Below are 12500 nucleotides of genomic sequence, written 5' to 3'. Positions count from 1 at the left end.
GGGTCACACTTTGACCTCACACGTGGAGACATGGTGGTGCTTTCACACATTGTTCATTTCAGTCAACTGTATAATTATAGAGAACTGCGCAGTCACAGCGTATATCACGATGACACACACACACACACACGTGTACAGCAACACACACACAAACAGGCGTACTCAAAGACACAGTTTCTCCCTTGGTCGAGAGTGACGAGTTGGCACTACACTCCTTGGTACAGAGAGACACGACATGGTGTCATCGCATGTGAGTGTGCAGAATAGACTGAAGTTGAGTGTCTATGTTGAAAGGCATACCATGCATAGTGACCAAAGCCCTTCATGAGTGTTTGTGTTGAGTGTTTGTCATGCTGATCCCAGACCAGCCTTTATGAACACAATCCTTCATCTCAACTTCACAGAAACAAATACATTTCTGCCGTTATGTATGATTTGAAGTGGACTGTATGGGTTGTCATCTTGTCAAGTCCAATATTTTTCTCCGTGTGCCAAGTGCTTTGCTCAACAGGGCCGACTGGTGAGCTGGCCTTGAGCGTCCTGGGAGAAACTCCACTCTCCACTGTGCCTCCGCTGTACTGCTTCCACACGGAGACAGACTGCACTGCTGCAGCTGTCTCCCACCCAAGGCCTTCCCACCAGGGACATGTCCACTCTCCTTTTTCTCTTCCATTCTTCTCTCTCTCTCTCTCTCTCCCTCTCTCTCTCTCTCTCCCTCTCTTCCTTTTGCCTCTCCTCTCTTTACTCTTCTGTAATGCCCCATAATTGCCCCGTGGGCTCCAGGGAGACCCGCAGCCCGGGTGGTACTGGCACACACGTGGCCCAGATTGGGCCTTTGATTGTGGGGTAATGAGAGCCGTAGAGAGCCCCTCCGCTCCTGGTCCCACTCTTTTGAAATGCTGATCAGACACTCTAGTCTCTGGTGACGGGAGAGCCCCGCCGCCATCGCTCCCAGATTAGCGGGGATTTTTTGGCCATGGTGGCCGACTGTTCGGCGGCTTTCAGGCTTGGCACGGGCATTGTGGGAAGCCAGCGGGATTGTGGGAGTTTAGTTTGCTTTGAGCTTAGCGTACTGTGTGAGGTCAGGTGGAGTACCGTGGGTGAGGCTGAGCAGAGATCTGACTAGCAGAGACAGTGTGTGTGTGTGTCTGTGTGTGTGTGTGTGTGTGTGTGTGTGTGTGTGTGTGTGTGTGTGTGTGTGTGTGTGTGTGTGTGAGTGTGTACACAGACAGGTGCACGCGCACATGCATAGGCACACAATGACTTACTCTTGAGTAGTGTGTGGTCTTGTCTCCGGGCAGCAGAGTGTTGGCTGCAGTGGAAGGGCTTTTAATAGAGAAGTAGATCTCACCCACCCTGACCCCACTCTCCTCTCCCGAGTGCTGCTTTGATTCACAAAGGCACATACTTTCTTCTCCCAGACACACATACACACACACACACACACACACACACACACACACACACACACACTTGTACTCATATACTTACTTAGTCGAACACACATACACACACACACACACACACACACACACACACACACACACACACTTGTACTCATATACTTACTTAGACACACACACACACACACACACACACATGCACGCACACACACACTCAAAGAAAAATAAAATATCTGGTCCTGTGACACTTTGACCTCGCCTGATGTTTCCTTCGACTCACTGACAGCATAGGAAAGAAAAAAAACTGCTAGAACCGATGGCTCTCCCGAAGAGAGGCGAGTATGGCTTAAAATTGGTTTAATAACCGTGCCTGAGCCCGCTGCCTGAAAACACGCTGACAGATAATGTAGAGAGAGATGGGGAGGGAGTGAGAAATGATGGGAGGATGAGGTGGAAACAACAGGCACCATAGGGGACAGAGATTGATGACATGGCGACTGAAACACTCGGAGAGTGGAAAAAGAAGGGATAGAAGGAGAAGAGGGATGAGAAGGATGAGTACCTCGCAGCGAGTTCAGAGCTTTTTGTGGCTTGACACCCCATGCTGAGTTTCGGTAGAAAAACATGCACCTTTCATCTGATCACTGGTTTGTGTTTTGGGGGGCCCATTTCCCTCTCTTTCTTTCTTTCTTTCTTTCTTCACTCACTCCTTTCTTTCTCTCTCTTTTTTCCTCTTCTCATTTTTCCTCTCCTGGCCATTTTTTTCATCCATCCCTCCCATCTCTCCCCTGCCTCTCCTCTCTATCCCCTCTTCCCTGCCTCTCCTCCTGTCCTCTCTCTCTCTTTCTCTCTTCTGTCGTCTCCCACCCCTCACCTCTCCTCTTCTCTCCTTTGTATTCCCCTCCCTTCTCTCCCCTGCCTCTCCTCCTGTCCTGTCCTCCCCTGTCCTCTCTCCCTCTCGCCCTCTCTCAATAGGAGGCTGCTCAGCTCAGCAGTAATTAGGCTTAGTTCTCTTGTCATTGTGACGACTCTATCCCAAAGCACCTCAGACGTCTTCAAGTGTTTGCTTGCTGACGGACGGGACACTTCAAGGGCACGTTGCTCCTCTGCCCCAGACACACACACACACACACACACACACACACACACACACACACACACACACACACACACGGACACACGGACACACGGACAGAGACATCTGGGGAAGTTCAAAAGAGTCTCTGAGGGGGTGCTGTCTTTGATGAAGATGATGGCTTTTACCAAACATTAAGGTTGCTCGTAATGAAGACACAGGAGGAGGATGACAGAGACAGAAAAGAGAGAGAGAGAGAGAGAGAGAGAGAGAGAAAGACTGAGAGAGCTTGACACAGAGAGAAAATGTCTGATCAGTGTGTGTGTCTGACCAGTGTGTGAGTCTGACCAGTGTGTGTGTCTGACCAGTGTGTGTGTCTGACCAATGTGTGAGTCTGACCAGTGTGTGTGTGTCTGACCCGTGTGTGTGTCTGACCCATGTGTGTGTGTCTGATCAGTGTGTGTGTGTCTGACCAATGTGTGTGTCTGACCAATGTGTGAGTCTGACCAGTGTGTGTGTCTGACCAGTGTGTGTGTCTGACCAGTGTGTGTGTCTGACCAGTGTGTGAGTCTGACCAGTGTGTGAGTCTGACCAGTGTGTGTGTCTGACCAGTCTCTCTCCAATTGTCTAATGCAGGAGGGAGAGAACACAGAGGCCCGTATCGCCTCACTGGAGGCCTGCCTGAAGAGCATGGTGTATGAGTATGTCTGCCGCTCCCTCTTCAAGGTAAGCCCAACACATACACACACACACACACACACACACACACACACACACACACACACACACACACACACACACACATACACACACACACACACACACACACACACACACACACACACACGTCTCATCTCATAACTCTCATAGTGTGTCTTTAAATAATCTAGTCTTTAAATTTGTCTATTAACCAAGGCTAATGAAGCCCCTCCCCCACCTTCAACACACACAAACAGTGTAAGATTGGCATGCCGTGTCTGACAGGATCGTCTCCTCCTCGTCCAGTTGTTGATAATGAGATTAGTAGGCCTGTAGTGGTCAGTAGATAATGATTTCTTACCGAACGCAGTGCAGTGCTAATGATTTCAGCTCAGCTCATCAGGGCCTGACCCTCATCAGCCTCATCTTCACACATTACACACACACACACACACACACACACACAACACACACACATATAGCACACACACACACACACACAACACACACACACATAGCACACACTCACACAGAGAAGCATGTGCATGCAGGCCCATGAATACGCATAAACACACACACACACAGGCATAAGCACACTGGGCACACACATTAACACAGTATAAATATTGACATCAACATTCTCACTGATCTGGTCTGGTGATAATGATAATGTGTCTCTATAGCGTTATGACAGTAAAGCTCTTTAAATATGTGTTAGGGATGATTGTGAGAATAATGAGGGGGAAGGGAGAAATGGAAGGAAGAGTGCGTGTGTGTGTGTGTGTGTGTGTGTGTGCGCGTGTGTGTGTGTGTGTGTGTGTGAGAGAGAGAGAGAGAGAGAGAGAGAGAGAGAGAGAGAGAGAGAGAGAGAGAGAGAGAGAGAGAGAGAGAGAGAGAGAGAGAGAGAGAGAGAGAGAGAGAGAGAGAAGAGAGAGAGAGAGGACGGATTTCCATGATTACTGGGCAGAGTTCACGATGCAGAGCTATGCGGTGATACACTCTCATCAGACGTGTCACCAGATTGATGCCACCGACAGCCCGATTTTTTCCCCCCTCCTCCACTCCACTCCGCAGGCATTGACTCCCCTTTTGTAGCACTGACCTGCCAGTCGCAATTCATTTGTCCTCTGCGTGTCCTTCCATGTTCCGCCAGTGAGCAAGACATGCATGATTTATGAATTTCATTTGGGGAGATTGGTCCTAGATTCTCTCCAGGCCTGTTAGAAAGTAAGGCCCCTACCGTATGAAGCTGATCTGTGCAGACATCATTCTCATTCACAGATGCCGGACTCATAGTTGGCTATTACCCCTTGTCAGCGGCAGATATGCTCATGATTGTGTCACGGCCCTGAATATGAGGTCTGTGTCACTGCGTTGACTGTGTCAATGTGACTCTCAGTAGTCCACTGGTGGCTGCGTTTGATCGTCATGTTTGCCTTCAGGGCTATTTGCTGACACGCTGACATGGCATCTGTCACTGGAGCCAAACAGGCCTGAGCCACAATGGCTCGACATGGAGTCATTTAGTTCAAATGAGAGCAATTTCTGCAGCTTAGGAGACTCTTGTTTTTCCTCTGCCTGCTCCCTTTACCTTCCTCCCTTCCTCCCTCCGTTTATTTCCACCTTTCTAGCTCTTGTTCTCCCTCTTTTCTCTTTGAGAATGGCTGCCTGCCATCCTGTCACCAGAGAGAGAGATTGATTTTTTGTGTGTCTTTTTGTGGAGTTCCCCATGTTCGTCTACAACCGGGGAAACGACATAAAAGGTGTCTGTGATGCTTTTTGGGTGCTTTGAACCTGTAACAGGTTGGCATCTGGCAGGCTGTCGGTACCCACTGTTTTCTTGCTCACAGAAGCCCGAGTTTGGCGGATTTACAGATGTGAGGCGTGTTTGATTGCTTCCCTCTCCCCATTAGCGCCAGAAATGACGAACATGACAAACAAACAGAAGCGAACTTCCCCTCTGTCTTTTGAGGTATTGTGTGGAAAGCAGTGCAATAGAGTTGTCAATAGACTAGCACCCCCACATAGTCACACAAAGGAAATAATACTCACACACATTAACACACACACACACACACACACACACACACTAAGAACAAACTTCAACACCTAAACTTTCACCAGAACTCTCTGTCTCTGTCTCTGTGGGCCAGTGTCCATCTGATTCTGCAGCTTAAAAAGTGAGTTTCCCAAACTCCAGCCAGCTGTTGGTTGGTTGGTTGGGAGCGGAGCGGGGCGGTCACGGGCCACAGAGCGCTCCAGCAGCAGGCCTGCAGTGACAGAGGGAGACATGAGCCTCTGATTGGGACAGGCTTCTGAGGACTGAGGCTTCCTTGTTCCATCCATCCGTCACTCGCTTTTCTCCTGTCTTTCGCCGGCTTTGCATGAGTGGCACCGGCAGAAGAGTGTGTGTGTCTCTCTCTTTCTCTCTCTCTGTGTGTGTGTGTGTGGTGTGTGTGTGTGTGTGTGATGTACCACAGGGAAATGAGAGAAAGAGATGGAGGAAGAGATAGATGAAGAAAGGAGGAGAGGGCTGATGTATGGCATGTGATAAGTTTCTGGAACTGCAAGCCTTTGGGACTTTTCTTTTTGAGTTTTGATGGGAAGGCCAGCTTCCACTCATGACTTAGCTGAGTGTGTGTGTGTGTGTGTGTGTGTGTGTGTGTGTGTGTGTGTGTGGTGTGTGTGTGTGTGTGTGTGTGCGCGCACGCGCTTTAGAAACTTCCTCACAGTCCTCACTCACAGTGCTTTCAGTTTTTATTATCTGAAAGATGCTCTTAACCCAATTCTATGTCCACGACTGATTGCAGCCCAACTGGTTCTGTGTATGGTAGAAATTCACTCAAGATTCTAATGCATTAACTTGTGTTTGTGTTAGTTGTCATGGTTTCCCATGGTGCCTTTCACCTCCTGTATGTCTCTTTGGTTATCTTGAGTCATTGAGTCTGTATGAGTTGGTGTCTGTGAGTGTGTGTGTGTGTTTGTGTTGCTGACTACCATACCCCCACCATGTGTATTGCTTGAACTCCCTCTCTGTGCTCTACCATCTAAGCTTAACCTGAGACCACAGCTATTCCAGCTAACATCAATTCTCTCATAGTTTACACACACACACACACACACACACACACACACACACATTTTGTTTATGTCAGTGGGTTTGTGAGTGTGTATGTGTGCCACTATACGGGCAGCTATGGGTCAGCAGGGTGTTGGCTAGCACTTACTCTGCCCGAAGGACAGTGGGACTGTGTGTGTGTGTGTGTGTGTGTGTGTGTGTGTGCATCAGTGCGTGGGTCCTGACCCCTGCCTGTGGGCAAGCGTGCCTAGCCTCCTAGAGAGAGCAAAGTGTCACAGAATACATGTGTATTTGTGTGTGCATGCGCAGCTGTGTATGTGTGTGTGTGTGTGTGTGTGTGTGTGTGTGTGTGTGTGTGTGTGTGTGTGTGTGTGTGTGTGTGTGTGTGTGTGTGTGTGTGTGTGTGTGTGTGCACGTAAATGTGTGTGTGGCGTGTAAAGAGACCAGGGTGTGACGGAGCGCTGACTCATCTCCCCCTCTATTTCTCCTTTTTCTGGTGCTCCTTCCAAAATGATCCCTCACTCCAAAAATAGCCATGACCTCTCTCCCTCCATCCCTGCCTCCTCCCCGTCACCGCCGCCCTGGGGCCTCTGGGCGTCGTTTCCTCACCACAGAGACCCTCTCCCGCTCCACTCTCCTCCCCCTCACCACAGAGACCCTCTCCCGCTCCACTCTGCTCCCCCTCACCACAGAGACCCTCTCCCGCTCCACTCTGCTCCCCCTCACCACAGAGACCCTCTCCCGCTCCACTCTGCTCCCCCTCACCACAGAGACCCTCTCCCGCTCCACTCTGCTCCCCCTCACAACTGTCCTCCCGGCCGCCACGCGAGCGCCGATCTGAAAGAGAGAGTGATGAACAATGAAGAGCTGCTTTGACCTTGAAACCCCTCGGATGAGATTGAAGTGGCTGCAAAAGACTGTAGAAGCTGTTTATCAGTGTTTGTGTGTGTGTGTGCGCATGTGCGTGCACGCTTGCGTTTGTGAATGTGATTTTGTATCCGTGTGTGTGTGTGTGTGTGTGTGTGTGTGTGTGTGTGTGTGTGTGTGTGTGTGTGTGTGTGTGTGTGTGTGTGTGTGTGTGTGTGTGTGGTCAGGCTGTGCAGGGAATGGATTAGTGTATTGGCCTGCTGTCCTGGTGGCTGGCTTATGGTTGTGCACGAGCGGAATACTAAAAGGCCAGGCTGCCAGTGCTGGCCTCGGCCCCCGTGAGTGGGCATTAGCGTGCAGCGCAGCGCTAAGCAACTCTGAGGAGGAGAGCAGTGTGTGGAGGCCGAGACGAGTGGAGAGGACGGGAGGAGGACACAGACTGGAGTCTATCCAACTCGAGTGTCCGTCTCGCTCGCTCTCTCACACACACACACGTACGTACATATGTACTTCAGTTTATATCCTGTAAACAAACATATTTGTACACACAGTCTTAATATATTCTGACTGTTTCACAAACACATACCAATAATACCCGACCCATAGGGGTTGGTTTACAGTGGCTCCATCTATCCCTCCCTTTCTCTCCCTCTCAGACACACACACACACACACACACACACACACACACACACACACACACACACATAGCAACCCAACCCCATCTGTCTTCTCCCCAGCGTTCCATAACTGCATTGTGATGCATCAGACCTCTGCTCCTAGGGGCTGATGGGAAGAGTCACAGGTCAATGCCTATCGTTTCCGGGTCATGAGGGATGGAGATGCAGGGTCCACTCCCAGCAGTGGCGCTGGACTTGTTCATGCACACATCATTGCACAGATGATGAACTGAAGCTCCAATGTAGTCTCCCACTCATTACGGATGCCTGGCCAAGGCTGAGCTCACGCATGGCATCATTAGACTGCTGGCGTCGTTATTGATGAGTGCAAAGCCATGTCCCTGTTGGCCTAAGCATGTCCAAGGCTCAGATCAAGCGATCATTACCCATTGTGAACCCGGGACCTCACTGTGTAACTGATGGATGGTAAACCCTACCCCAAAAAGGCCTTGTGTGAAGTAGGTGGTTGCCGGTGAGCACATTAGTAATCCCGTGAGATTCACGTGACCTTTCCGTGTCTCCAGCGCCCTTAGAAACCGTAAAGGTTGTAAGCTGTCAGTTTCGGCGCTGTCCTTTACCCCTGCTAACACCGAGTGAGCGCCCCACAAAAGACTGAGTCCAATCATATCTACCTCACCAACTGATAGATAGACTGACAGTCAGAGTGAAGGAGAGAGCGAGAGAGAGGGAGAAAGGGAGAGAGGGAGGGAGGGAGGGAGGGAGGGGAGAGGGAGAGGGAGAGGGAGAGGGAGAGAGAGAGAGAGAGAGAGAGAGAGAGAGAGAGAGAGAGAGAGAGAGAGAGAGAGAGAGAGAGAGAGAGAGAGGCAGGAGCAAATAGACGGCTAGAAATGGAAACCTGATGTAGCCGTCGACCTTTCCAGGGCTGAAAGGCAGGCCGAGCCAATGGCCTGTGAAGGGCTTGGACGAGGACTCCTGTTTTCACTGCTGTGGGCTCTCTAATGAAAATGTTCCTCCATAAACCCTGAGCTTCTCCGGTGGGGGTGGGGGTGGGGGTGAATGGCTTTGTCTGCAACCCTCCTTCAGCGACGAGGGGGAGAGGGTGTGAGCTGAAGAGATCGTGTGTGTGTGTGTGTGTGTGTGTGTGTGTGTGTGGTGTGTGTTTTTGATAGACCAAACGTCATTGTTGAAGAGCTGCTCTTTTCATGTAGCTTCTCTCTGGGACAAGAGAGGGGGAAGAGATGAGGAGAGGAGAGAACGAGTGGAGGGTGGGATGAGGGGAGGGAAAAGAAAAGGTCACCCATTGAAAGGCGCTCGTCTGAAGTTAGTCTCTGTTTCCTCTTCATCTTTTGTCTCGGTGCTGGGTCGTCCTATGAGAGGATGGGAGGAGAGGACAAAGCCGGGGCTCTCTCTCTCTCTCTCTCTCTTTTTCCTCTTTCTCTCTCTCTCTCTCTCTCTCTCTCTCTTTTTCTTCTTTCTCCGTCTGTCTGTCTGCGTTTGCTCTCTGAATCATTCATCCGCACTGGTCTGGGATCTGTGAGGGAGGGAGGCGACAGGAACACAGGCCCAAACCAACGCTGAGACCTTAGAGGGATGACAGATGCTAGCTACCTCCCTCTCCGCTCCACACACACACACACACACACACACACACACACACACACACACACACGGAGTGAGAGGGAGGGAGAGAGAGAGAATGGTGCACACAATAAGCGCACATCAGTTTGGAAGAAAGAGAAAAGAAAGGGTCTCCATACAGTGAGAGATGGTGAGATGGAGAGAATGGGGAGATGGAGGGGGAAGAGAGCTGGAGACAAAAGAAGAGGAAGAATAGAGGAGAGAGAGAGAGAGAGAGAGAGAGAGAGAGAGAGAGAGAGAGACACAGATGTGATGGTGAGGCAACAGAGTTGTAACAGCTCTGGCCTTTGTTGTGGCTGACAAGAGAAACACACAGTTATCGTCTCGGTGTAGACACACAGAAGGACACACACAGAAGGACACACACAGAAGGACACACACAGAAGGACACACACAGAAGGACACACACAGACACACACAGAAGGACACACACAGACACACACAGAAGGACACACACAGAAGGACACACACAGAAGGACACACACAGAAGGACACACACAGAAGGACACACACAGAAGGACACACACAGAAGGACACACACAGACACACACAGAAGGACACACACAGACACACACAGAAGAAACACACATACTCATACAGAAGGACACACACAGACACACACAGAAGGACACACACAGACACACACAGAAGGACACACACAGACACACACAGAAGGACACACACAGAAGGACACACACATACTCATACAGAAGGACACACACAGACACACACAGAAGGACACACACAGACACACACAGAAGGACACACACAGAACACACAGAAGACACACCAGACACACACAGAAGGCACGCACAGACACACACAGAAGGACACACACATACTCATACAGAAGACACACACAGACACACACAGAAGGACACACACAGACACACACAGAAGGACACACACAGACACACACAGAAGGACACACACATACTCATACAGAAGGACACACACAGACACACACAGAAGGACACACACATACTCATACAGAAGGACACACACAGACACACACAGAAGGACACACACATACTCATACAGAAGGACACACACAGACACACACAGAAGGACACACACATACTCATACAGACATGCTGCAATAGGCAATAAACGTTTTTCATCGTGTGAAGTCCCCTTTCCACACACACACACACACACACACACACAACCACACAACCACTATCAAATCATCAAGACAGCCAAATATAGACTGTGATAGCTGATTACATTTTGAGCAGATTGTTGTGTAATGGAGTCGATGCAGATGTCCGAAATGTAATAACTCTAATAATGTCAGAACTCTAGTAGCTTATTATGTCAAGTCAAAATCATGTCAAAATGGACTAAAATATAACTACACCCAGTATGATATCACTTAGTTATAACATTTTAACATTTTGAACTTGATGCAGTGAAAACAGTATAGGACCCACAATGAAATATATCATTGCGGTAAATACTTCTCTAGGCGGTATGAAGAGTTTCACTTGTGTGTTTGATAAGTATGTGTGGGACCTGCTACATACTGTGCTACATACTGTGCTACGTCCTGTCCTCTGGCCTTGACAAACTGTCATAACATCATAACCAGTGGTCACAGGCTCACAGGCTGCCCCTTCACTGCTTATACTGGTCACCTGGTGTGCATGGCTAAAAGAACACTGTGTGTGTGTGTGTGTCTCTGTGTGTGTGTCTCTTTGTCTGTGTGTGTGTGTGTGTGTGTGTCTCTGTGTGTGTGTCTCTGTGTTTGTGTCTCTTTGTCTGTGTGTGTGTGTGTCTGTGTGTGTGTCCACTGGACTGGCTTTCCTCCATGCCACAGCTCATAAGTGGCTCTTGTTAGGTGAAAATGAACTCAAGGTACCTCAGGACTCCAGAGTTGCATATAAGTATATTTATTCAACAACAACAACAACAACAACAAGCCTGTCGGGCTCACCCACTACCTGGCAGGCCAGAGAGAGGCACGGGCCCACTCTGAGAGAGAGACAGAGACAGACAGAGAACCCGGGCTCTCCCCCAGACTGCAGCAGACGAGAGAGAAGCAAAATAAAACACATATAGAAAGATGTTAGCGTTCTCTGATGCCAAAACACTTTGTCCGCAGGGATACCTACGTGTTGTGTCTGACGTCTGAGGTCATCTTACTATGCTTTTTTGCAACGTAATGCATCAGCAAGGCAGAAAAGAAGGATTACTAGTTCTTCTTATCAGCCCTTGCTTACACACACACACAGAAGGTAGACTTTTAAGCACATACACAGAGTTAGAACCGTCAGCACTTAAGAATCAAAGATATACAGAAACAGAAAAATCATTTTTCAGGTCACAAAGGCATATGATTAACACACACATACATACTTGATTAAAGAGTTTCAGATTTTCTTATCAGCTCTGGATAGGAGATCTGACTATGTGTGTGTGAGAGAGCGCGAGAGAGATGGAGAGCAAGAGAGAGGGTGAGCAAAAGAGATAGAGAGAGGAAGAAGGAGAAAGAGGAAAGGCTGTTCTCTTTGTATGCATAGCTGAGCAGACAGGGACAGAGGAACATTTCTCGGTACAGTGTGACAGCAAACAAAATTCATCCATTTTCTTCGCGTTTTCCCACATTTGAAACAAACACACATACCACCAAACTATATAACTCCACTAAATCAAGCTGAATTGAAGTTCATAGTACGACAACACTCGAGATTAATGATCGCAGGGAGATGCTTCGGGAACCTGCTGCAGATTTCAGGAGGCCCACAGGGACACACTCAGACAGGTGTTAAGACCCTTGTTTCCTCATCAGGCACATTTCGCTGCTGGTTTTCTTAAAGCCTCTCATCGTTCACTTGTTATTGACTTGTATTTTGTGTGTTTATTATTTAAGTGCTTTATTGGCAGTACTGTGTATTATTTGGTTTGTCTGTATTGTTTTCACATGGCCAGTGCTTTGGCAAGGCTGTCAGTCAGGCATATACCTATAAGGCTTGTTTGAATTTGAGAGAGAGAGAGAGAGAGAGAGAGAGAGAGATGAGAAAGAGAGGGCCTCTCTCTCTCTCTCTCTCCCCCCCTCCCTCCCTCCCTCCCTCTGTGTGTGTGTACAGCGAGCAGAGA

The 12500-nt window shown here is 49.1% G+C and overlaps 1 protein-coding gene across 3 annotated transcripts in view; it reads left to right on the top strand.

The window, feature by feature from the left end:
• LOC105909270 (cytoplasmic dynein 2 heavy chain 1) overlaps window positions 1–12500 on the top strand; it is a 168611-nt gene that overhangs the window by 67811 nt on the left and 88300 nt on the right. For all 3 annotated transcript variants that reach the window (XM_031573109.2, XM_031573108.2, XM_031573107.2), the window contains one exon: window positions 3115–3204. In XM_031573109.2, the coding sequence (XP_031428969.1) occupies window positions 3115–3204 (90 nt within the window). The remainder of the gene's footprint in view (window positions 1–3114; window positions 3205–12500) is intronic.

This window comes from Clupea harengus, chromosome 9, assembly GCF_900700415.2.
Source record: "Clupea harengus chromosome 9, Ch_v2.0.2, whole genome shotgun sequence".
Lineage (NCBI taxonomy): Eukaryota > Metazoa > Chordata > Actinopteri > Clupeiformes > Clupeidae > Clupea > Clupea harengus.
The sequence above is the reverse complement of the archived record's forward strand: the minus strand, read 5'-3'. Positions and strand labels throughout refer to the sequence as shown.